This window comes from Phyllobates terribilis, unplaced genomic scaffold (assembly GCF_046119375.1).
Source record: "Phyllobates terribilis strain yellow unplaced genomic scaffold, ASM4611937v1 Scaffold_13__5_contigs__length_258822181, whole genome shotgun sequence".
Classification (NCBI taxonomy): Eukaryota; Metazoa; Chordata; class Amphibia; order Anura; family Dendrobatidae; genus Phyllobates; species Phyllobates terribilis.
In genome coordinates, this window is record NW_027362773.1 from 122,660,139 (window position 1) to 122,685,774 (window position 25,636).

General features: G+C 41.8%; 1 protein-coding gene across 3 annotated transcripts; it reads left to right on the forward strand.

Annotated features, from left to right (window-relative positions):
• The first annotated feature begins 420 nt into the window (after window positions 1-420).
• On the forward strand, window positions 421-25,227 carry SYVN1 (synoviolin 1). Of its 3 annotated transcripts, none has more exons than XM_073658576.1 (16): window positions 421-611; window positions 3,769-3,924; window positions 4,391-4,483; window positions 6,187-6,339; window positions 8,393-8,441; window positions 11,757-11,860; window positions 14,724-14,850; window positions 15,042-15,141; window positions 18,479-18,544; window positions 20,885-21,001; window positions 21,962-22,134; window positions 22,232-22,363; window positions 22,797-22,919; window positions 23,015-23,201; window positions 24,600-24,727; window positions 24,812-25,227. In XM_073658576.1, the coding sequence occupies exons 1-16, from the start codon at window positions 603-605 to the stop codon at window positions 24,943-24,945; spliced, it is 1,851 nt and encodes a 616-aa protein (XP_073514677.1). In that variant the 5' UTR covers window positions 421-602; the 3' UTR covers window positions 24,946-25,227. The 3 variants fall into 3 exon arrangements, with proteins under 3 accessions (XP_073514677.1, XP_073514676.1, XP_073514675.1); XM_073658575.1 differs by lacking the exon at window positions 421-611 and adding an exon at window positions 841-973; XM_073658574.1 differs by lacking the exon at window positions 421-611 and adding an exon at window positions 851-997.
• Window positions 25,228-25,636: the final 409 nt, after the last annotated feature.

Below are 25,636 nucleotides of genomic sequence, written 5' to 3' on the forward strand. Positions count from 1 at the left end.
AAAAAAGAAAAAAAGATTTGATTTCCCCACGTCCGGAAAAGTTTAAGCTAAAATTGGGACTTAAAGGGGACCAGGACTTCCAGATCTCTAGGTGTGACGGGGCCTTAGGCTTCCCGACTGTCAGACCCCCCACTGTGCAGCAAGTTATCCCCTATCCTATGGATTGGAGACTATATGACTTTTTGGGGGGGAATAACCTTTTAAACAATTAAAATGGTGTATTTTTTCCCCTAAAATTATGTAATTTATTGAAACAGATAAAGGAGTGACCCGTGCACATCCCCATAACCAGGTCCATCACACTCAGCATCACCTCCTCTACAAATGATCTGCCTAGCAACCAGTGAAAACCTGTCTTCTATTGGACCGCGTCAGCATCTGCAGCCTGTATCTTTTTTCCTATTGGCTGAGCTTTTCTCATGCTAACCAATCATGTGCAGCCACGGGTCTACATTCACAGACAAGCTGTCAGGAACGCAGAAAAGCTGCAGCAACAAAGTGGTTTTCTAGACTTCACTGGAACTGACGGCAAATCCACAATTTACAGCCTAAACCCATTACGGACTGAGCACACGTTCCGAGCCCTGCAGAAGAAATCACCAATGTTCCAGGTAAAACCCCCTATTTACAATCGTTTAGTTGGTACGCTCCTTTAAAGTAATGCACAATATGGACGATACCATTACAGGAATAGGGGCTTGCCTATTTAAAGTACGACTGAGTTTCATACTTAAAAATACGTCTATTCTATTTATTTTTGATAAATATTAACTTTGTATAGTATTTGTAGCCGCTACTATATGATAGGCGTGAGTGTCAGCAGAATCGGGTTTTGTGGCCACCCCCGTACTTTTAGGTCATATGGATGATTCCAAGCGGAAGTGAGGTGTCTGATGACTTAACCTCTTCCTGTTTTGGGGTGTTAGTGACAGCAACAGCTGGGAAGAGCTCAGATCATCTGTCACTGGCTGGGGTAATGCTGCTTGTCTGGTCTGTGGTTAGTGTGGGCTCCTGAAGGCTTCAGGGGGGCTTGGGAGCACACTTTACTGCACTGCTGTGCTACACATGGGATGGGCATTGCACAGGGACATGGTGTAGTGTTTGCTGATATTAGCTGCCTGTTCACATTAGATGTTTATCTGCAGATTTTAGTAGCAGAAGAGACATCTGATGACTATGGGGAGTGTTTCAGGGATATTTGGCGATGGCGGATTCCATCTCCGCGGTGTAATAATTCTAGAGATCCCTATGCAATCGCTTATTAATCTGCGCTCCTGTGTGTGCACAATACAGGGGTCACTGCTGCCTGTGATATAGTCATAAAATTGGAAAATAATGCAGATTTTTGCGATGTTCGATTTTCATGACTTTGCAGCAGAAGTGCAAAGGTGCATATTGCCCCATACAGATGTGTTGCACAGAGGCTTCGTAGTCAAGACTAAATGCAGTATAATTAAAATGCATTATGCCATATGGCATAGATATATCCCTCTCCTATAGCCGGGTGGCTCAGTAATCCATAGATCGATCCCTGTGCAAAATGCTTTTACTGATCAGTGATTATTCTTGCACTTACATACACGCTTATCCTTGTGTGCTGATGTGCACTTTGTCTTTTTATAATCCAGATGGGATAATTAGTAATATGAGTTTCTATCTTTGCTGAATTGATTGCACTGTGGCCCTTTGCAGCTCATCATAATGCAAAATTCGCACTGGCAGATGAAGAAAGAAGGGGCCCCTGTGCATGAACAATATATGGGCCCTTTGCAGTCCAGTAGCCCATAATAATGCACAATTCCACCTGCTTCAAAGGTGGTGGTGGTCTTCTTACCTCTGGGGCCCCTGTACATGGGAAAATATATGAACCTTTTGCAGTCCAATAGCTCATCATAATGCAAAATTCCACCTTCTCTGGAGGCGGTAGTGGCCCCCTTACCTCTGGGGTGAGGCTGCACTAAAGATATGTCTGCCCCTGGGCATTCAGTTTGATTTATTTCTATGGGAATCGTATTAGAAAGATTTTCATTTTAATCCTTGATGTTTCTGATGATGAAGCCTCCTATTAAGTAGAAGATTTTTCTTTGTTACTGTACACATTGCCGGATGATCTTACTTGAGAATATATTGACTCTCCCTTTCCCCCATTATAGCTGTGAGCCTCACATTATTTCATCATCCCTATGTACTTTGCTTGTTGTAGAATGAACATTGCGCTGCTTTTTAAAAAAAAAAAAAAAAATTATTTTTTTAAAATTAATTGTAGTACATGATGGTCGCATTTGCTGAGATTGGTCGGGCAGATGCTAAATATAGGAAATCAAGCAAAATGTGGTAAGCCGTGCAGGCACCCTGTTACCAGATGTGTCCTGTAGGTGCATGGAAGTCACGCACTAGTGGAACCAGTAATGTCACGGCTAGCTGCTTAGACTGCTCCTACATGGTGCCTGGCTGTGATGATGTTGGGGTGTACTTTTGCAATAGATTTATGGGGTTACTTTACATGGCATTGTGATGCCGACTGTCGTGAGTGTGAGCATGCAGCTGGAATTGACCATAAATATGTGTTGAGTTGGCGGATATGTAAGGGTACAGTTTTAAAAGGGGTTACCTCCTGCCATACGTCTCTTCAAGTCTGACAGTCACTCCTGAGACCCTCATGTTTCAATGGCATGATGCCGCTTGCTGGAGGAAAATGTTATATAACGTGGCGGTCGTTCAGATACATCACCATTCGTGTCATATATGGGAGTGTTTTGCATCTGCCAGAGTAGCATTTGCTGATTGCAGTCAGCTATCCTGGCTCATAAAGCTGGAGACCCCCCACCCCTCTATCGTGTCTACGTACTTTTCAGTGGGATTGTCTTGTTAGGAAAACCAATTTACAAATCTCCTTCTTGAGAATGTAGATAATAGATGGGAGTTCCTCATTTGCAACCATCATTGGCTGGTTACGTTTATATGATGCCTCAAATTAAACTTCTTTTTAAAAGTAATAAAAATGTTATTAGTATTTCCACAAGTTATATGTAATTGGATTGATTATTGTTACTATGTTCAAATATTTGTTCATCTAGTTATGTTGGTTTTGCAGAGACAAGATGTATAAATAACTCATGTTTAATGTTTCTTAAGGTTGAGGGGTGGAGAACTGGGTTTCTCCAATGATTGTCTGGTTGTTGTTTTTTTTTATTTTTACCTTTGTGAAAATCTTTATAAAAATTAATAAAAAAAAACATTTGATTTAAAAAAAAAAAAAAAAGGTCTTGGGAACCAGCTATCTGTACCTGATGCATGACGTTTATGGACCCCCCTCTTTTTCACATTGGTGATAGCTTATGCTGTCATGTACTGAATGTCTTTAACGTTATGGTACTGTATCTTTATAAAGAAGCATCTGACTTGTACTGAATGTTTATTTGTTACCAACACTCCCCTGTCGTCACTGCACAGGAGAATCTGGACTGGCTCCTGATTGTACGACTGTCCCACCAAATTCATAAGACCTTATAAAAAACCTACCTGGGTGAAATATGTTTTAAGATTATAGTTATTGAATCTAATAAAATCTGTGATTGCTGATTTATAACTTGCTCAGTGCAGAATTTCAGCTGCTGCCATTTTCTGAGTTCACCTTGTAACGTTACCTCTATAAATGTATCAGTCAACATGCAGCTTCTGGTTTGTTTGGCTTTAGGTAAGACTTGGAGAACGCGCCTGAGATGATTTGCTAAGTACATAAAGCATGACATTTCTGGTTTTGCACAGGGTCCCGCCCCTCCTTTGACCGCCAAGATGAGGACAGCCGTGATGACAGGTGCCAGCTTGGCTCTGACGGCTGCAGTGGTGGCTCACGCTTATTACCTCAAGCACCAATTCTACCCAACAGTTGTGTATCTGACCAAGTCAAGTCCCAGTATGGCCGTGAGTAGATGGAATAATCCTAGATAACAGTAGAACCAAAGTAAAGATTTATCATAATTCTTTGTGCATTGCTTGAACGCTTGATTTGTATCACACAGCCATGCACGGACTGGCCACAACCTATGAGGTTGCTGATTTCTGGTCAGGAGACCTAAGGCCAGTCCATACTTCATGGACCATACAGCTTGGTTGACTAGTCCAAGAGGCTTGTCCCTGCCCCCTCCACTTGAGTGACAGATCTCTCCATACTTGTGTGTATATTGAGACGACCTAGGGGAGAGCCGCCAGGGACCAGCCTCGGACTAGTCATCGATGCAGCATCCATAGAAGTTGTCCTCCAGCCTCCCTTGGTCCATGAATGGTACATCTGCTTGGATACGCTGTGATCGATGCCCTGCTTCCATGTTGGTGCATATCTGTATGGATGAAATGAATTGTATTTATAACTAGTTTCTTTTTCCTTTAGGTGCTGTATATACAAGCGTTTGTCCTGGTCTTCCTCCTGGGCAAGTTTATGGGCAAAGTGTTTTTTGGTCAGCTGCGAGCAGCCGAGATGGAGGTAAGCCTTGTAGCGGGGATTATTGGATTTGTGAGCTCGGCATCAGCTTGGGTTTAACAAGATTACATGGCAGATATTGTGAAGATCCATCTTCTGATCCAATGATTTGTTATTGTGCCCTGTTCTACTTGCAGCCGTTTTTATATGGAATGAAAACCATTCCTTTATAATATGGGTTGGAGGCTCATTCATTGCATTGGTGAGGTCAAAAATATCTACTCAGTGTTTTATAATCGTATCATACACCAACCGAACACTGCTTTCTCACTGGCATGACCTGGTTGCAAATCAGGCCCCACCGGCATTCAATGATCCAAACTAACTGCTCCATAGGGATTTATTAAGCTTGCATGTAACCAGCCTGACAGTGGTCAAGTGAATTAATCTAAATTTAAAGGGAATCTGTCAGCAGGATTTCACCCCAAGCTATTTATATGCACATGTAGCTCTTTCAAAGAGGAGTCCAGCAATACCTTTACATGGCCAGTCCGTTCCTCCGTTACTGAGAAATCAGCGTTTGAATTGATATGCAAATGATGCTGAACAGCTATGGTAGATCTGAAGCCTCTGTCACTCCAGCTCTATTCCCTGCTCAGCGCCGCCTCCTCCTGCTTGCCTGTCACCTTTTTTGCCAGAAGTCACACTGCATAGAGGCGGTCAGTCAAGCAGGAGGAGATGGCATAGGGCAGGGAATAGAGCTGGAGTGACAGAGGCTTCAGATCTACCATAGCTGTTCAGCATCATTTGCATATCAATTCAAACGGCTGATTTCTCAGTAATGGAGGAACGGACCGGCCATGTAAAGGTATTGCTGGACTCATCTTTGAAATAGCTACATGCGCATATAAATAAATTTGGGGTGTGAAATCCTGTTGACAGAGTCCCTTTAAGATTGAGTGTTTCATGCTGCTTAAGGGCGCAGTCAGACGACTCTATACATCGGACCGCAATCCACGGACTGGCTGGCAGCTCTCCCGACCAGAGAGTGACCACTTCATAGAAATATATGCAGTGTTCTTTAATGTAGTGGAAACGCCCTTTTAAGTGATCTTTCTACATGTCTAGCCATTTTCTTTAATTGTTTCAATGGATTTAAGAAAAAAAAAAATGGAGATTAAAAAAAAATATGTGAAGAATTGCTTCACTTTTAATTTTTATCCTCTGGAGCCTTAAAAATCAATTCCAAAAGTCTACAGCTCCTATGCCGACCTATTGGTCTCTTGGGTTACAAACCAACCCTGTGCACAATCTGATCCTGTCCTTTTCTTATCCATGTCCCCCCTTCTTATTGATACCATATGTATCAAGGATTAAAGTAGAGGAGGGAGAAGGGAGCGTGGCTGCAGGATTAGACAGCACAGGATATATTTTTTTTAATATGTAACCATGGAGATGCATGGCTCTGAATAGGGAGCTGTGGGCACAAAATTACAAATGTACAAATATGCTCCATTTTTTTTTTTTAATCATAGTGGTGGCGTTGGATCATAGAAGAATGGTTGTGAAAGGTGAACATGGTGTTATTATTGTATTATGTTGCTTAGATGACCTCTTAAACGCCACTTAAATGCTGAATTATTGATGCTTTTCAGTGCTCTCTGTTTTGCATTGCTGGGATGTTCCAGCGTCAGGTCCGTTATTAATACATCCAGATCGCCCCTTTTTTCATAACCCTACTGATTCCTGTGTCGTCCTGCCCGCAGCACCTCCTGGAGCGCTCCTGGTACGCCGTCACCGAGACGTGTCTGGCCTTCACCGTGTTCAGGGATGACTTCAGCCCGCGATTTGTGGCCCTCTTCACCCTTCTGCTCTTTCTGAAATGTTTCCACTGGTTGGCGGAGGATCGGGTAGATTTTGTAAGAAGCATATTGTGTATTTTCTTATATACCATATGTACCAAAATATCCAAAATATAAGTTTGAAGTGATAAGTAAGGTAAAGTCATAGTCCGCCATCAGTCTGATGTGCAGTGGTGAGGTCTCCAATTTAACTCTGAAAGGGGTATCTGGCTTGTTTAAAAGAAAGAGACCCTGATTCCAGTGATATCACTTACTGGGCTGTGTTTGGCTGTTTCAATAAAATCAGTGTTTTATTGGCAGGAGATTATCACTACAGGACTAGGTGTCTTTTGCCTCTTGGTCCAGCCACGCCCCCAACACTGGCTGCTTTCTTTGTACACTGTACATTGACAGAAAGCTGCTAATCACTGATGTGGACGGGGTTATACAGGGCTCAGCATTCCGAGCTCTGCTTCAGAGAGAACAGGAATTGTATCATAACTGCTGCACCCAGTAAATTAAGTGATACATCGCTGCTACATTCTCTGTTCCTACATCATGCTGCTGTCAGATTACATAGCAAAAACCTGTTGACATATTCCCTTTTAACTATTGTATATGTTTGATATTATGTACCAAAATTATTTGTTCGATGTAGTGCCTATTCGTTATTCCCTTCTTGGCAAATTACACCACTACTCCATTCCAGTGTGACATCTCAGAGCCCCATTCTTGTGATTAATGGGGCTCCTAGCAGTGGGATCTCCAGCGATCGGCAAGTTATTCTCGATCCTATGGATAGGCCGTTTTTGCAGTCTAATGTCCATGGGTCTTGCCAGACACTTGGGCTATTGCCAGCGGTATCTCACGAAGCTAAAAACCTCTCCCCATTTTGTCTAACTTCCGTTGATCGGCTGTTATGGTGGATTCCTCATTAGACCATTCATGTAATTCATTAAGCCATGTAACGGCATCCTCTTTATTCCGATGTCCACACGGGTCTGATATGCAGCTTATTCTCCAGACAGAAAATCTGCTGCTTACCCAGCATTGTGGGTGAGATTTTTTTGTAGCTATTATCAATTCACTGCAGATAAAACCTGCTGCATAAAGTGACCTATTGTCTGCAGGAAGGTTTGATAAGAACTGATCTGTATATCCGCAGCATTTGTGCAGTGAAATCTGCATTAATATTTTCATCTTTCAGTGTGGATATTCCTCTGCACATCTGTTGTGTGTGACTGTACCTGTCACGGGTTTACCGTCACAGAGAGGGGCCAGAAGACCGCAGCGTCTGATTTCACGTACTCCTGCACTGATCAGAAGTACTTCTCCTTCATATTAAACAGTGCAAGTTTCTGTTAGTAGTGCATGGGGTTAAACCGTTCAGCTTGGAGTCTCTGAAGCTTCCCAGCTTGGATGATCTCAGCTGTTCAGTATTAGCCACTCCCCTCTCCTATATATATATATATATATACTATCCTCTGGCAATCTGGTTTGCCAGTGTTAGTTTCATACTGCCTGGTGTGGACAGGAGGTGTCGGTTGTTGGTAGAGGGGTTTTGAGTGTTGATCTGTGACTGTTTGATTGTGTTTCGGCTGTGTGCAAATCCTCATTCTCTCCTATTTGTCTTCCTTCCTTTCCCCCCAGTGTTCCTCTCTGTTGTCTGTGAGTGCATATTTGTATGATTGGTATTTTCAGTTATGCCTGTACGACCTTCCTTGTCTAGTTTGTGTATTTGCATACACTATTCCTCCCCACTTCCCTGGGTGGGGGAAGGGAACAGATATAGGGCTGATTCAGGAGTTCAGCAAGGTACGTGGCCCCGGCGTCTTCACCATCAGAAGTAATCCGGGGAGTAGGGATAGCTATGGATGGGGAAGGAGCCCCAGGTTATCCGACAACAGAGTTGTGACTGTAGCCTTAGGGATGGATTCTTCTTCTTATGGTTTCCAAGCACTATAACCTTGGAAGCCACTTATCTCCTCAATTGTTTCAGTAATGGAGAGATCTCACAACACATTTGCACTGTTCCTATGACCCCCATGAGGATTGCTGGAAGCCATGTATAGCGGCTGCACAAAAAACTATTTCTTCTAATTTCAAAATGATATTCTTTGTTTCCATACAGATGGAGCGCAGCCCAAACATTTCCTGGTTATTCCATTTCCGTATTCTTGGTAAGCGGCACATATATCTTCTAATAATGTATATTTCAACACATTACGAGTTTACTTGAGGGCCCGTTGCCTCTCCTGTCCTGTCTTTTTTAACAATCAAATGCATTTTCCCATAAAATATAAATTCTGGAGCATTTTTTACTACTCTGTGGTGTGCCGTTCCTCTGTTATTCCTCCTGGAAATGTATACAAAAATCGAAATCTGACTATTAGGCTGAGTTCACACGATGCGTTTTTAATGCTTTTCCGCGGCGTTTTTTGCAGTTGCGTAAACGCCACGGAAACGCATTGAAAACGCATGGTAGAAGGGCAGCAATGTTCCCCAATTGAAATCCGCATGTGCTGTGCCCATGATGCGGATTTTTCCGCAGCGTAAACGCTGCGCTCAAAAATCCGCACCATGTCAATTAATTTTGCGTAAACGCGGCGTTTTCGCCGCCATTGACTTGCATTAGAACGCGCCAATTCCGCAAGACTGCATCTGTACTTGCGCTATTGGCGCGTTCTAATGTGCGGATGGTACCCGGGTGTGGAGGAGAGGAGAGTCTCATCCACACCCAGGTACCATTAAAAAAGCTGTAAAAAAAGAATAAAATAAAAAATAAATGTATACCTTCTGTCGGCCCGCGCACCGCTCCTGCTTGGTTCCCGTCACTTTGCAGTGAGTTGAAGGACCTGCGCTGACGTCAGAGTCATGTGACGGGTCACGTGACGCTGACGTCGGCAGGTCTTTCAATTCAAAGTTGCCGGCGAGGGAGAACGGATTGAGCAGGACAGCGCGGGCCATCAGAGGGTAAAGTATACATTTATTTTTTATTTTTACCACTCTCTCGGGTCACACTATATAAATCCATGCTGGTTGCATGGATTTATACAGTGTGACCTAGTTGTCAAGCACTTTCCAGGTGATGCTAAAATCGCCTGGAAAGCGCTTGTCAATCCACATGCGGAAACGCATGTATTCCGCAGGAAAAACGCATGCACAATCTGCGTGCGTTTTTTTTCTGCCAGGGAGATGCAGAAATTTTTCTTCTTCATTTCCGCATCGTGTGCACATACCCTTACTGTTCTCCTTGCAGAGCCGGACACCGTCCCTACAATCTTGACGCTGTTCAGTCAGTGCTGACAACTCTCAGACTGTAGAAACACATTTTATTTTCATATAACTTTCACAAAGTAAAAATAATAACTATACAGAAAGGCCTTCACTAAACCGGTCAATCGACCTTGAGTATTTAACAGGAATACAAAAAATAGTTGGCAGTGCAAGTTTTGGCATCTGTGTCTGCCTAGAAAACACATTCATGCTTCATAAATAAAACCTGATCTGCCCTAGGGCTGCGTTCACACATCCTTCTGTACACGTCTGCACAGACCCGTAAAGTTTTATTGATGCCTTTTTGTAAAGGATCTATGAGACTCCAAGTAGGTCCTATTCTCCTCTGTTTTGCAGATCAGACTACTCCATTAAAGTCTTTGGGGATTTGTTAAAAATGATTGAAATGCACAAGATAGACTTTGTACTTCAGAAGTCCATCCGTGTGTCATCTTTTTTTGATTGATACATTTGTAAGAGTCAATGGATGAAAAAAGTTCAAATTGTTAAAAAAAGCATAAGCAAAACGGATGATAAATGGCAGAGAAATCGTTCTTTTTATGCTGATGTAATAATGGAAACGGGTGTGTGAATGTGGCCCTAGTCTGGAAATGAAGATATGGCTTTTTGAGCTTAAAGGGGTATTCCTATCCCAATATGTAGTAGGTGTAATAATAATATTAGCATATATCTCCAATTAGAAATATAGCATAGTTCTTCTGATTCGCTATGTCGCTTACCCCATGTGCAGGGCATTGCAGTAGCTTAGGTATCCATGGTTATGACCACTGATATAGAAATATTACGACCACTAACAACTGTCACTATGTGTGTGGTCGTAATCATGGATACCTAAGCTACTCTAATGCCCTGCACATGGGGTAAGCGACATAGCTAAGGTCCTGCAATGCCCTGCACATGGGGTAAGCGATATAGCTAAGGTCCTGCAATGCCCTGCACATGGGGTAAGCGATATAGCTAAGGTCCTGCAATGCCCTGCACATGGGGTAAGCGACATAGCTAAGGTCCTGCAATGCCCTGCACATGAGGTAAGCGACATTGCGAATTAGAAGAACTATACTACATTTCTAATTGGAGGTATTTGCTAATATTTATTTATTATTATTATTATTTCTACTACATATTGGGATAGGATCTTGGAGATGTGAATACCATTTTAAACACTCTCGAGGTGACAAATTGTTCCTCCAATATTGCTTTGTAGAAAGAAGATACAGGTTTACAAAGCCGTCCATCTCTGGCCATCTTTTATATTGGCTGGGTCAAATTGTTTGATGCATTGTGCCTCACTAGAAAGTATCTGAGCGGTCAGGACTGGGGCAGGCTAAATTTCTGTTTTAGCAAGTTAAAAAGTTTGGCGTTCCTTTCCTTGGTAAAGTTGTCTTAGATATTTAATACCCTTCTGAGGCCAAAACCCACGGTCAGGGATGTGAAACTGTCCTTGAGATTAGGATTTCTCCATACGGCTAATGTAGGGAGACCACACTCTTCACTTGCAGCTAGTGATGAGTGTGCATGCTCGCCACTCGATTGAGTATCGTGGGTGCTGGAGTGCCATGTTCGAGTCCCCGCCCCACATGTTTTGCGGCTGTTAGACTGCCAATAAACATGCGGGGCAGGGACTCGAACATGGCGCTGAAGCACCCACGATACTCAATCGAGTGGCGAGCATGCACACTCATCACTAGTTGCAACATCAACAGAGAAGTTCCAGGAGACACGTTCTGACCTAGGAGTCAGTTTATTCATATATTTTCATAAAGAGTAACAAGAGGAACGGCACCACTCAGTACTAAGAAAAAATGCTCTATGGGGCATGCAAGCGTTTCCTAAACCATATATGAGGGTTCTCTTTATACAGCAAGTCTTCGCTGAAGATATTTCTATGCCTCGCTCTTGCGTTCTTTGCATGGCTGAGCGCTTGTGTTATTACCCTGACGTGTAACCTGCCGGGTGGCCGTGCGGTATCACTTCCTCTTGTGTCGGCCGTTATGGTTTGCATACAGCTGCCTTCACTATGAATGTTTTCTAGCGCCGTGCTCATTACATAGATGTTACATCACACGTCTGACATTGCTTCCTTCGCTGCCGTATTCTTCTGACTCCCTGGTTCTTTGTTCCCTTGACTATCTGCAGTCTGATTTCCTCCTTCCAGTTCTGCAATATTAATATTTGCCACGTGTGTTATTTCCTCCTAGCGCTGATGCTCATGCTCGGGGTGCTGGACGTCCTCTTTGTATCTCATGCTTATCACAGTTTGGTCACCAGAGGGGCCTCGGTGCAGCTGGTATTTGGATTTGAGGTTAGTACCAACCTTTGTCGTCAGATGTACCTATGTACCACCTCCGGATGGAGACACTTTTTAAATAGCATATACCATAACACAGTGATTGGCGGTAGTCATCCTATGGGACCCGGTAGTCATCTTATGGGACCCCTCGTAATCACAAGAACTGCTCCATGTGGTAGGTGAATCTGTGAAAGAACCCAAAGCATAAGTCAAATCTCATCAGACCTATATTCACAGGTGTGCACCACCAAAAACATTATAGCAAAATAGGGGAAAGGAGAAGGGGGGAAAAGGTGTGAATATATAAAATTTTTAAATCTTTATTGAAAACAACTATAAAAATTGTAATAACTCATGCATATAAGGCAACTGTCAGGATGGTATTCAGACAGTTACCCACAAATATTCCCAGTTGCGTAGTGTGTTGAAGTTATAATAGTTATATAGGGGATTCCTAACCTAGTCCCTTTAATCAATGGGTTAAGGCTGTATATTATACATTATGTTGCCCAGTTGATAGATAATAAGGGTTATCCCCATTACAATATGTCAAAAGGTAATATTGTTTGTGGGTATCATAGGACAACAAAAGTGATATTGTCTGTCCCAAATGACAGGCACAAAGGACAAAGATAATTAGTCCGTCATCCAATTTTCCCACAAGTATAGAACCTATATTAATTGACTATTTAAAGTCACTGTTCATATTAATCAGTACCTAGCCAAGGCACATAACTATTATAACTTCAACACACTACGCAACCGGGAATATTTGTGGCTTACTGTCTGAATACCATCCTGACAGTTGCCTTATATGCATCTGTAGATGCATGAGTTATTACAATTTTTATAGTTGTTTTCAATAAAAATTTAAAATTTTTATATATTCACACTTTTCCCCCTTCTCCTTTTCCCTATTTTGCCTGAATCTGTGAAAGAGCAGTCTCGTGATCTTAGGGGTCCTGGAATGGTAAGTGCTGGCATATACCAGCAATATAGAGCAAGGAAAACTTTGCTCGGCGTCTCTGCTGGTGTAGATGACATGTGCCACTGAGGTCAGTGACTAGCTGCAGCGGTGATGTGGGCATTGACTGGCTGCAGCGGAGATATGAGTTGTCACCGCTGCAGCTAAAATACAAAGATCAGAGCAGTGGCTGGATGTTGTGGGCTGGATATGTATGTGATATATATTTGTGCATCACATTGTTTTTTCGGGTTTTTTTTTCCTATTCACACCCAAAGTGAAGAATTCTGAATGTGTGGACTTTTTGTTTGCACCTTGTAGATATTCTTCTGATGTTCCAGTATTTCTAATTGACACTTTATTTGAACAGATATTAAAGCCTGAAATATATTCTAAGTGGAGCCAAGTATTTGCAGGGATCAATCACTTTCTATGTAGGATTAGGAGTTTTCCTTTTTTATACTGTTTCTTGTGTCGTAGAACACCTGAGACCAATGAGTCAAGATTGTCACGTTCTGACACTGCAAAGGTTTAGTTTTGCAAACTGTAATGCTTCCACAAGCCTCCAAATAATATTAAAGTGGTTTTCATTATCAGGTCAGACTACTTTTTCAGATTAAAGGGAAGTTAATCCTAGAAATTAAATCTTAAAAGTAAATATAATGAAACCGTGCACGCATTGTTTGACAGCCTGCAGGGAACTCGGGTGCTAATTTCCTCTTGAGCTTTGGCATTTTCGTCTGGAAGGAAGAAGTGTTGGTGTCTTGTTCACAAAGAAACCGGAGCATAGGAGAGGACTGGTCTTGCAGACAGTTGTTTATATACTGGCCATACACTAATTATTATGATTATTATTATTTATTATTATTTTATTTTTTTTTATACAGCTATTTTTTTTTCCCCAGACCTTATACACAATCATGTTCAGTTCTGCTGAGCGTGCAGGTGTTCCTAATAGAGAGAGGGGAATATCCCTGCAGGGATGTCTTGGCAGCTGCTGTTTATTTCCTTTTGAGATCAAAAGAATTGGGCATGTTGAAATGGTACATGCCCAACCCTCCCTTTCCCCCAACATCTGTTATTAGCACACCCCCATACACATTAGATGGTCAGACCTGCCAAAATCAACAGATTTATAAATCTGATACTTATGGTCACCTTTATACCCAAATACAAGGGATTTGCCAAGGAGGAAAGAAAGCTATGATGTGCTGAGTTTTTATGTCCCATCAGTATATGGGCAGCTTGCTTTTCAGCTGCAAACATTCATGACTGTCCAAAAATCATTATAAGACATGGATTGAAGTGAATGTAGCCCCTAACATGACTGCAGCACTCATTCAGCTTACAGTTCTCTTGCCCGACACGAGTGGGGGCAAACACTTTAAAGGCTCTGTTAATCTTTTATATCCATTTTTTTTTTTTTTTTATTCTTATTGAATTGCTTGTAGTTTTTAGAAACAAAATTAGATTTGCAATTGGTTTTCATTTAACATTTTAGCTCGTAGAGCTTGCATGTAATTCAGTAAAATGCAGGCTGCATGAATCCATTAAGAGCGCACCCCATCAAGCTGCTCTTTGGCTTCTCTCTTTTTTTTTTTTAAGTTAAATGAATCTTAACATTTAAAAATATAATAAACACAAATCAATAAGGAGTTAAGTGTAGTTTGGCTATAGAAGACAGTGAGGGGCTACAGAATTGAGCTGTCTGACAGAATGATATGAAGCAGCCTGCTCTGTGATGTTACATGCAGGCTCTCCAAGCCGAACAGACAATGTTTAAACCAATTGAGAATGTGTTTTATTTTTAAAAGTATATGCAACACTATAAAAGAAGGGTTTAAAGGTGCGTAAAGCCTTTAAGGCTATCACAAATGTCGGTTACTAATATATTGCACCTCAATTTTCCAGTATGCCATACTGATGACGATGATCCTCACAGTCTTCATAAAGTACGTCCTGCACTCTGTGGACCTTCAGAGTGAGAATCCCTGGGACAATAAAGCAGTGTACATGTTATACACCGAACTCCTGACTGGTAAGCTCCATTTCCCCCCCCCCCCTAACACTTGTGTTCCGCCTCTTAACGTAATTTGACCCCGGTGTCCTAAAATAAATCCAGTAATTTTAAAAATCTTGTAAATTATATTTTGCCCAACACTGTCAGTACTTCGCCATTGTGATGGAATTTGTAGGAGAATCCATTTTTATTTTCATCCTTTCTTGCAGGCTTTATAAAGGTTTTGCTCTATATGGCTTTCATGACAATCATGGTTAAAGTCCACACGTTCCCACTTTTTGCAATTCGACCAATGTATTTGGCAATGAGGTAAGAAAACTGAAGTGAACATCTGCAAAACGTAAGTCCTAGGATTTCCCATTTTCTACTGGCATGCTTCTAGTAGTGCGCATCTCTCACTGTCTAAACCAGAAACACCTGGTATGTAGAGGTGAACATTGTATCCAGCTAATACATTTACTCCATAAGGAAAAAATAAAAGTTCAATGAGAGTACCATTTAACATATAAAACCAAACTGCAGCCCCTTGTAGTGACTGGTGGGGTTCTCCTTGCCATCACAGTCTTCTAAACCAGACTGGTATACTCATTATGATCTGTGCAGTAGAGTCCTCAAAGGTCTGTGCCTTGTGGGACCCTGGGTGCACCGGAGGGCTAAGTTTATTCTTGTTCTAAGGATATAAAAGTCTATCAAATTTTAGAACTTTGAAACTACATATATATATATATATATATATATATGTATATGTATATGTGTGTGTGTATATATATATGTATGTGTATATATATATATATATATATATATATATAATGTGTGTGTGTATATATATATATATATATATATATATATATATATATATATATATATATATATATATATATATATATATATATATATATATATATATATATATATATATATATATATATATATATAAATATTAGTACAGACCAAAAGTTTGGACACACCTTCTCATTTAAAGATTTTTCTGTATTTTCATGACTATGAAAATTGTACATTCACACTGAAGGCATCAAAACTATGAGTTATCACATGTGGAATTATATACCTAACAAAAAAGTGTGAAACAACTGAAAATATGTCTTATATTCTAGGTTCTTCAAAGTAGCCACCTTTTTGCTTTGATGACTGCTTTGCACACTCTTGGCATTCTCTTGATGAGCTTCAAGAGGTAGTCACCGGAAATGGTCTTCCAACAATCTTGAAGGAGTTCCCAGAGATGCTTAGCACTTGTTGGCCCTTTTGTCTTCACTCTGCGGTCCAGCTCACCCCAAACCATCTTGATTGGGTTCAGGTCTGGTGACTGTGGAGGCCCGGTCATCTGGCGTAGCACCCCATCACACTCCTTCTTGGTCAAATAGCCCTTACACAGCCTGGAGTTGTGTTTGGGGTCATTGTCCTGTTGAAAAATAAATGGTGGTCCAACTAAACGCAAACCGGATGGAATAGCATGCCGGTCCAAGATGCTGTGGTAGCCATGCTGGTTCAGTATGCCTTCAATTTTGAATAAATCCCCAACAGTGTCACCAGCAAAGCACCCCCACACCGTCACACCTCCTCCTCCATGCTTCACGGTGGGAACCAGGCATGTAGAGTCCATCCGTTCACCTTTTCTGCGTCGCACAAAGACACGGTGGTTGGAACCAAAGATCTCAAATTTGGACTCATCAGACCAAAGCACAGATTTCCACTGGTCTAATGTCCATTCCTTGTGTTCTTTAGCCCAAAGAAGTCTCTTCTGCTTGTTGACTGTCCTTAGCAGTGGTTTCCTAGCAGCTATTTTACCATGAAGGCCTGCTGCACAAAGTCTCCTCTTAACAGTTGTTGTAGAGATGTGTCTGCTGCTAGAACTCTGTGTGGTATTGACCTGGTCTCTAATCTGAGCTGCTGTTAACCTACGATTTCTGAGGCTGGTGACTCAGATAAACTTATCCTCAGAAGCAGAGGTGACTCTTGGGCTTCCTTTCCTGGGGCGGTCCTCATGTGAGCCAGTTTCTTTGTAGCCCTTGATGGTTTTTGCAACTGCACTTGGGGACACTTTCAAAGTTTTCCCAATTTTTCAGACTGACTGACCTTCATTTCTTAAAGTAATGATGGCCACTCGTTTTTCTTTACTTAGCTGCTTTTTTCTTGCCATAATACAAATTCTAACAGTCTATTCAGTAGGACTATCAGCTGTGTATCCACCAGACTTCTGCACAACACAACTGATGGTCCCAACCCCATTTATAAGGCAAGAAATCCCACTTATTAAACCTGACAGGGCACACCTGTGAAGTGAAAACCATTTCCGGTGACTACCTCTTGAAGCTCATCAAGAGAATGCCAAGAGTGTGCAAAGCAGTCATCAAAGCAAAAGGTGGCTACTTTGAAGAACCTAGAATATAAGACATATTTTCAATTGTTTCACACTTTTTTGTTAAGTATATAATTCCACATGTGTTAATTCATAGTTTTGATGCCTTCAGTGTGAATGTACAATTTTCATGTTATGTTTTTTAATTTATTTTTTTCATTTATCTGTCTATTTCTTGCTGAAAAAAGAGCTGTGAATGAATGTCTGTGCAAGCTGGAATATTGTACATCACAGTAAGGGGTGGGGGGGGCAAATGATCGTGCAGCCGACTCTCCCATGTACTGGAGCGAACTTTTAGCAGAGTGCTCCTGTGTTCTCTGTGAGAAAGCCTCGAGGGAGAACAATGCGATGGGCAGTCAGGCATCAGATAATCATGATCGATGTCTCTCCGGATCATCATTTGTCCAGTGCCCCCATACACATTAGATCATCGGCCAAACCTGTTGATATCAATGGGTTTGGCCGACATAAGTCTAATGTTTATGGCCAGCTTAAGGCTCTGTTCACACGTCTGTTCAGTTTAAAATTGACAGTCGGAACCAATAAATGTAATCGGCATCCTTTTCCAAGCAGTGGGGCCTGTTGATTTTTATATGGGATTTGCCTGCTTTCCTTTTGATATCCGTTTAGAATTTAAAAAGAGCCCTGTATGCAGATCCTTCCTTCCTTCCTTCCTTCCTTCCTTCCTTCCTTCCTTCCTTCCTTCCTTCCTTCCTTCCTTCCTTCCTTCCTTCCTTCCTTCCTTCCTTCCTCCCTCCTTCCTCCTTCCTTCCTTCCTCCTCCCTCCCTCCCTCCCTCCTTCCTTCTTCCTCCTTCCTCCTTCCTTCCTCCTCCCTCCCTCCCTCCTTCCTTCCTTCTTCCTCCTCCCTTCCTTCTTCCTTCCTTCCTTCCTTCCTTCCTTCCTTCCTTCCTTCCTTCCTTCCTTCCTTCCTTCCTTCCTTCCTTCCTTCCTTCCTTCCTTCCTTCCTTCCTTCCTTCCTTCCTTCTTCCTCCTCCCTCCCTTCTCCCTTCTCCCTTCTCCCTTCTCCCTTCTCCCTTCTCCCTTCTCCCTTCTCCCTTCTCCCTTCTCCCTTCTCCCTTCTCCCTTCTCCCTTCTCCCTCCCTTCCTTCCTTCCTTCCTTCTCCTGTGTAGAAGTAGTGTGCTTTTCTCAAAAAGAACTGTATCATTGTTCTCCTTGCTCCTAGTTCTAGATTTACATCATACAGCATGAGTTTGATTCCTAGGTGAAGAGACAATCCCCCAATATCTCCTTCTTTGTTTCCGTACAGGCAGTTTAAGAAGGCCGTCACTGACGCCATCATGTCAAGGAGAGCGATCCGCAACATGAACACCTTGTGAGTAAATGGATTATGAACGTACCGCTGTAAGCAAAGTAGACTCAAACCTCGAGCATTTTCAGTTCGTATGTCTTGATATTTTGTGTTGATTTATATAATATATATTAATAGAGCTTGTAGCTCATTTTTGTGATAAAGGCCTAAATCTCCTGCTCCTGATCACCCATATGAGGGTAATGGTTGCATGTTTCCCCCACTTGCTTGGAGATAAATGTATACAGCTCCCATTAAACTCTATAATATATCCTCCTTCTGCAAATTCTCCCTAGTGGTGTCTGCAGCCAACACAATCTTTTCTGCCATTAATTATGTTCATTGTACAGATTAACAATATTTGCCATTTATACACTATTGTGAAGAGTGAGCACAATTACTTACAATACGTCACTGCCTGATGTTTATAGTTGGTGGTAAAGTGCACAACTGCCTAATTAGCAAATTGCTGGTGGAAAGGCAGTCGACAGAAATGGATTTTTGCCCTGTTTTAGAAACGCATGACAGTATGGCTAAGAATGCTCCCTCTGCAGGAAAAGTAACTAGAGATCTTCTCAGCTGCCAGAGGGTGAAGGAGACTAATTCTGTCTAACCAGAGCCCACTCCAGCAGTGCAGATTAAAGCTTTTTAGGATTTTTGGTTTGAAATAGTTTTAGGACATAACCCCTTTTAAAGGGATTCAGTTTTGGCTTGGAAAAATGCTGACCGTACTGTTTAAGCATACTTTTAAAGGGGTATCCTGGATTTATTTGAGGGATGAGTCATCTGTATGAAATCAGTGGGGGTCCGACACCTGATTCCAGAGCCGGTGCTTGCTGAAATGAACATAACTAGAACAGCACAGCGCCATTCACGGTGTAGTGGCTGTCGTTGAGTACTGCAGTTTAGCTGCTATTCACTTGAGCTGCAGTTTTTGGCAACAGCCACTACAGTGCAGCCATGCTGTTACGGCTGTGTTCACTGTGTACATCCAGCCAGCGCCGGAGCTGGAATCGGCTGATTGGTGGGGGGTGACAACTCTTGGACCTCCTCCAATCCAATATGGATGTCCTATCTTAAGTATGAGTCATCAATATCATAAGGCTAGATAAGCCATCAATGTTTGATAAGGTGGGGGTGGGGTGCGGGAAACAGGCAAATCACATCCATTCAGCACATTGAAGGGTGAGGAGCACCTCGTCCCCTACATTGTTTACAAAGGATCCGTGGCTTGTCCCATCTACTCCATTGGGACGAGCTGTAGTACCACACACAACCACCTGTGGAAAGCGCCATGTCCCCTTCCTAAGTGTCTATGTAATGTCATAATCTAATATCTTTTCTAATATACTGTAATTAAAAAGTCACAATCGTTCCCTCTCTACTCTACCTAACCCTAACTGCTTTATTTTTTATTACTTCCTGTGTCATGACTCTTTGTTTGAGAACCCCCAGTGCATGCTGGGATAATCAGATGAGTAGTCATCAGGTGTAGAGGCTGCAGCCTCTGCTTCCTCCCTGAAACGAAGTGTCATCAGGGAGTCCAGTTTCAGGGGTTGAGCTAAGCACGCGATGGTTGTCAATTCCAGCGTATGCTCAGTAGGATCTTGTCACTGTGCACTATGCACAGTGACAGTGCACTCGCTTACTAGCTCTGATCAGAAGTGAAGAGCTGGCAAGAGAGCGCACTGTCAATGTGTTTTGTAAGTAAAAAGAATACCCGGTGTGTAGGAAATTCAGGGACCAGCGACACCCCTGCAAGTGACATTTTGCTTTTTTTCTACAAGACAGGTATTCTTCATACAACGCACGCTGACAGTGAGCTCTTGCCGCTTCCTTACTTCTGATTGGAGACGGTGACCGAGTGCACTGTCACTGTGCATATTGCACAGTGACATGATCCTACTGAGCATACATTGGAATTGACAACTCAGTACAGTAGGGACTAGCTCAATCACTGAAAAGGTACTCCCTGATGACACTTAGTTTCAGGGACTTTGCTTGACTATCCCAGCATGCACTGGCATTTTCAAATTAAGCATCAAAGAGAAGGTAGTAAAAAAAATAAAATTAAATAAATAAAGCAGTTACGTAGAGTAGTAAGGAAACAACAATAGGGAGTTTTTAAATAACATAGATTAGAAAAAATTTAAAAAAAAAAAATTCTCGACCACCCTTTTTAAATATTTTGAAACTCATTTGCATTTCTTGTGTGTTTTTTCTACAAGAAAATTAAAATTTAGCAATGGGTAATGAAAGTGTTTTCTGATAATATAACATTTAGGAAATCAGTGTTTAATGCATTTGATTGTTTCCACAAAACAACTGATAATGTAAAGGTCCTAATATACATGGCACCTACAGGTATCCCGATGCCACACCAGAGGAGCTGCAGGCCATGGACAATGTGTGCATAATCTGCAGAGAGGAGATGCTGACTGGAGCAAAGAGACTTCCCTGCAACCACATCTTCCACACCAGGTTTGTTCAGTCGCAATATAGAGTGCCATGTACATTACAGACCAAAAGTTTGGACACACCTTCTCATTTAAGGATTTTTCCAAGAGTGTGCAAAGCAGTCATCAAAGCAAAAGGTGGCTACTTTGAAGAACCTAGAATATAAGACATATTTTCAGTTGTTTCACACTTTTTTGTTAAGTATATAATTCCACATGTGTTAATTCATAGTTTTGATGCCTTCAGTGTGAATGTACAATTTTCATAGTCATGAAAATACAGAAAAATCTTTAAATGAGAAGGTGTGTCCAAACTTTTGGTCTGTACTGTATGTCATGTCTTCTATTATATATATATATATATATATATATATATATATATATATATATATATATATATATATATATATATATATATATATATATATATATATATAATAAAATATATATATATATATGGTAAAGAGATGCATAACTATTTTACTCACATCCTGAAAATATACCTGCTATCCAGACTAGCTTTCATGCCTATATTGCATGTCTGCTACATTCAAATACAGAAGTATTTCTTTAAAGGGATTGTCTCTTCAGACAAAACCCTATACAGTTTGCAGACATCATGGCTATCAGCTGCTACCTTCCTTGGGATCGATGGAAAACAGCTGATGTCCCTTGGGAAGCTCTAGGCCACCAGGCATTTTCCCTTCATCGGCCAGTTGACGTCACTAAAGTGCAAAAACAGCCCGAGCCTGCCTGAACCAGAGCCAGAAGAAGGTATAGATGTCCATATAACCGAGTAAGGCAGATTGACCTGTTTTGTCTCCTATAATCTGGCATCTAATAGTGCCGAGGAAGTTCTTGTGCTGAAAACAAGTGCACGAGAATAAGATCAGCTGGAATCTCTGAAATCCAAAAGTCTAAGAAATTCTAAGTAAAGAACAAAATAATGAACACTCCTCTAATGCACCTTTCCTTACCATTCCAGCTGCCTGCGTTCTTGGTTCCAAAGGCAGCAGACTTGTCCCACATGTCGAATGGATGTCCTCAGAGCTTCCCTGCCCACCCAGGCTCAAGCACCTGCAGACCAGCCGGACCCTGCCCAGCAGCCGCACGCAGCTCCTGCACAACAGACTCCCGTTATCCCTCCACCACCCAACTGTAAGTCACGCCATTTGTTTGATTTCAAGATATAGTTGACGTTAAAAAAGCATTGTGTCAATTTAGTTACGTACTTCTTGATTTCCATTCCATTTAGTCCCTCCAGGGATGCTTCCACCTTTCCCTCCTGGAATGTTTCCACTCTGGCCCCCAATGGGTCCTTTTCCGCCAGTCCCTGGCCCACCTGGAGCCAATGCCGCTGAAGAAGCCAGTGCTGGAACTTCCACTGGTAAAACGCTTTTCTCATGCTCCATTCTCAATACCATCACATTGTTTCAAAGTAGCCTCTCCATATAGGGAAAAGAGGCAAAATGTCAAAGAAAGGTCCACATAACGAGTAGTGTGACCAAGGCCTTGTGGAGCTCAAACCAGGAAATTTCCCAATAAAATATAGGCAAAATGATTCTATAAAATGTAATTCTGGGAGACTTTTTCATTCAAGGATGATTTAGTTTAATAGAGGAATGATCTAGGTTATCATCTGAAGATTATTTTTGGAAGAAGTGTCCCTCTCTATATCAGCCATTGATTACAATAAGTCAGGCAACTTCTTTCCAGAAAACAACTGTTTTGTGTTTTTGTTTGTTTTTTTTTCTTCTCTTCTCAGTTTTCTTCTACAATATATTTACCTCCATTTGATGTTTTCTGTTTGTACTTTGCAGCATCCGCTCCTAGGCCTGGTGATGCATCTAACACAGCTGGCGCTGATTCATCAGCTGGGACATCTCTGCCAGGCTTCCCTTTCCCACCTCCATTTTTGGGAATGCCAATGTTTCCTCCATTTGGTAAGAGAAGATTTCTATGTTCTATTCTTCATGACTTTTTGTGACAAGCCTCTACAATCCCTAGTTTTAATGATATTTTTTTTCTTCTTGCTTAGGTTTGCCCCCCATGCCAATGCCTCCTGCTGGCTTTGCTGGTATGACAGATGAGGAGTTGAGGGCAATGGAGGGTCACGAAAGGCAGAATTTAGAAGCCAGGCTTCAGTGTCTTCAAAATATCCATACTCTTCTAGATGCTGCCATGTTACAGATAAACCAATATCTTACAGTATTGGCAACTATCGGGTAAGACCTCTTAATAGTCCAACTTCACTTTACTACCACATGTTCCAGTGTAATTAGTATCTTCCCTTTTTTTTAAAGGGGTAGGCAATAGATTTTGCTTTGGATGATACTAGTTCTGCACAGGTTCTGTGTAGACCAAATAAGTGAATACAGTACAGGTAAATCCTGTGACTTACAGATGATATCTTATCATATTTGAATTGTTCGTCTTTTCTTCTCTACCTGGCCCAGACTGCCACGAAGATGTCTTTGAGCTCCGCACTGCTTTCTTAAATCTACAATCACTTTCCATATTGCCCCACGCAATAATCATATTGTCTTTTTTGCACCATTTCCAAATAAAACAAAACAAAAAAGCCTCTAAAACTCACCAGACCTCCGTCCCATGATGAGCAGCTGAGTCCCTTCCTGCTGTCTAGTGCAGATGGCACGATTACTTTCACAACATCTTGTAGGCCACAGACCAAAATAGTTAAAGAAGTTGTCCACTACTTGGACAACTCCTTGTCATACCCCACACTTGGCCCCAATAAAATAAAAAAAGCTTTTATTCACCTCCCGTGCCGGCGCCGTTCCCACTGTGTTGGCACTCGCTCCCGTGCTGTTGTTGTGACACGTGAACCTGGTGCCCAGTCAGTGCCGACGTCACTGTCCCCGCCTCCTGTCGAATTGAACATGAAGCGGAAGTGAAGAGATCCGCTGCAGCCTGGACTTCCTCTTCATGTTCGATTTGACAGAATATGGAGACGCCAGCGCTGATTGGGCACCAGGCTCACGTGTCACAACAACATGGGAGCCTCGGGGAGAGTGTTTGCCGACACTGCGGGAACTGCACCGGCACAGGAGGAGAGTATATGCTGCTTTTATTTTATTGGGGCCAAACATTTTAAATCAAGAAGGGGTTGGCCTAGTTGTGGACAACCACTTTAAGACCAACTAAAGTCCTAAAACCTATGTAAGCTGGGTGAAACGCGCGTCGGGGTAGCGGGCTACACCCTGGCAGGGCTTCAAACTGACATTATGTAAGTATTTTAGAAATTTTAATTTTTTTCATTGTCTTGTATGCAACCCACTGTCGAGGAGGCAGATGATGGGTAGGATGTATAGGAAAGCTCCCTCAATGCTTTCATTTCCTGCGGGCTTCTGGATTTTTTGCTTTGGTTTTGTTTTCCACTGATTTTTTTTTTGATTTTTTTTTTATTATCAGCCTGGACTTCTTTACTGATACATTATGGGAAAGAAAACTGTAGCTGATGTGTTTGTCTACTAAAATAATCTACTCTTGTGTCCCACAAAAAGTGTTGAGCCTAAACTTTTTTTTTTATGATTCTTAGATGGTAATAAGTCAATGGTTGAAGGTTATATATTATATTTTTTTTTCTTCATTTCTATCACTAGGCCCCCTCGTCCACCCATTCCCTCTACACAGTCTCCAGTAGTCTCAACAGACATAGTTTCATCCAGTCAGTCTGAAGAAGCCCCCACTTCTGATGCACCCTCAGATGTCCCCGAAGCCTCGCAATCAGGTACTCTTCCAGCATGCTTATAACCAGCCCACTCTCTTAATGTCGCTTACAAATAAAAATGAAATAATGATTTTTCTCTGACAGCGCTAGTAGAATCCACCAGTGAAGAGATTATTAACGATTCTGAAGCTGGCACGTCAACAGAGGAACCAGATACTGCAGAGTTACGGAGACGTCGACTTCAGAAACTGGAAACGGGCACCTCTGAATCTCACTGAGGCTTTCCTTCTGACCTACTCGGCACAAATAAACTGTGTGTACGAATCAGAAGATGAGCTTCTTTTGGACTTTGAATGAATGCCGGACAAGACTTAAGCTGGACTTCTATAAATATATATTTTTTAAGGACACAATCCTGGCATTTTCATGAAAATGCTCTTTAGATGAGGAAACTCTTGACCTCATTAAATGTGTTGGACTTGTTTCAGTAAAATGAAAATTTGGACTGGTCTATTTCACTTTATAAACGGAGTCTAATAAATCAATTTCAGTGGAGGGGCTATCTTACAACGTTATTGGCATAGTTTGGGCATTTAGGGTTGTTAATTTTAGTAATAGGTACATATATGTCCAAGGGGATTTCCAATATCTTTTTTTTTTTTCCAGGAGTAAAACAGTAATTGAGCATTTTTTAGCATAGCCCGTCATTGTTTAACTGATGGGGTTGTGTCCCTTTAGTGATCATGAAAACAGCATCTGTTGATGGATCTGCTCATCCGGATAGTCAACGTATTTTCCTAGTAGGCCAAGCATTTGCTAGTTCTCTCAGCCAGAAGTTCGAGCTGTAATGGGCTTGCTCCCTATCTTTGGCCACCAGTGACCTTGCTAAGGTCTAGTCAATGATGGGCCTTGAGGTCCATGTAATTTATTGGGTTTTTCTCAGGCCTATCCTTCAACAACCTCTACACA

Excerpts from the sequence above, each read along its gene's own strand:
- SYVN1 (XM_073658574.1), top strand. The coding sequence starts at position 866 with ATGATTCCAAGCGGAAGTGAGGTGTCTGATGACTTAACCTCTTCCTGT. Across the intron at positions 8,442-11,756 it reads ATTCCATTTCCGTATTCTTG|CGCTGATGCTCATGCTCGGG; the intron begins GTAAGCGGCACA and ends ATTTCCTCCTAG. Across the intron at positions 22,920-23,014 it reads GCCAATGTTTCCTCCATTTG|GTTTGCCCCCCATGCCAATG; the intron begins GTAAGAGAAGAT and ends CTTCTTGCTTAG.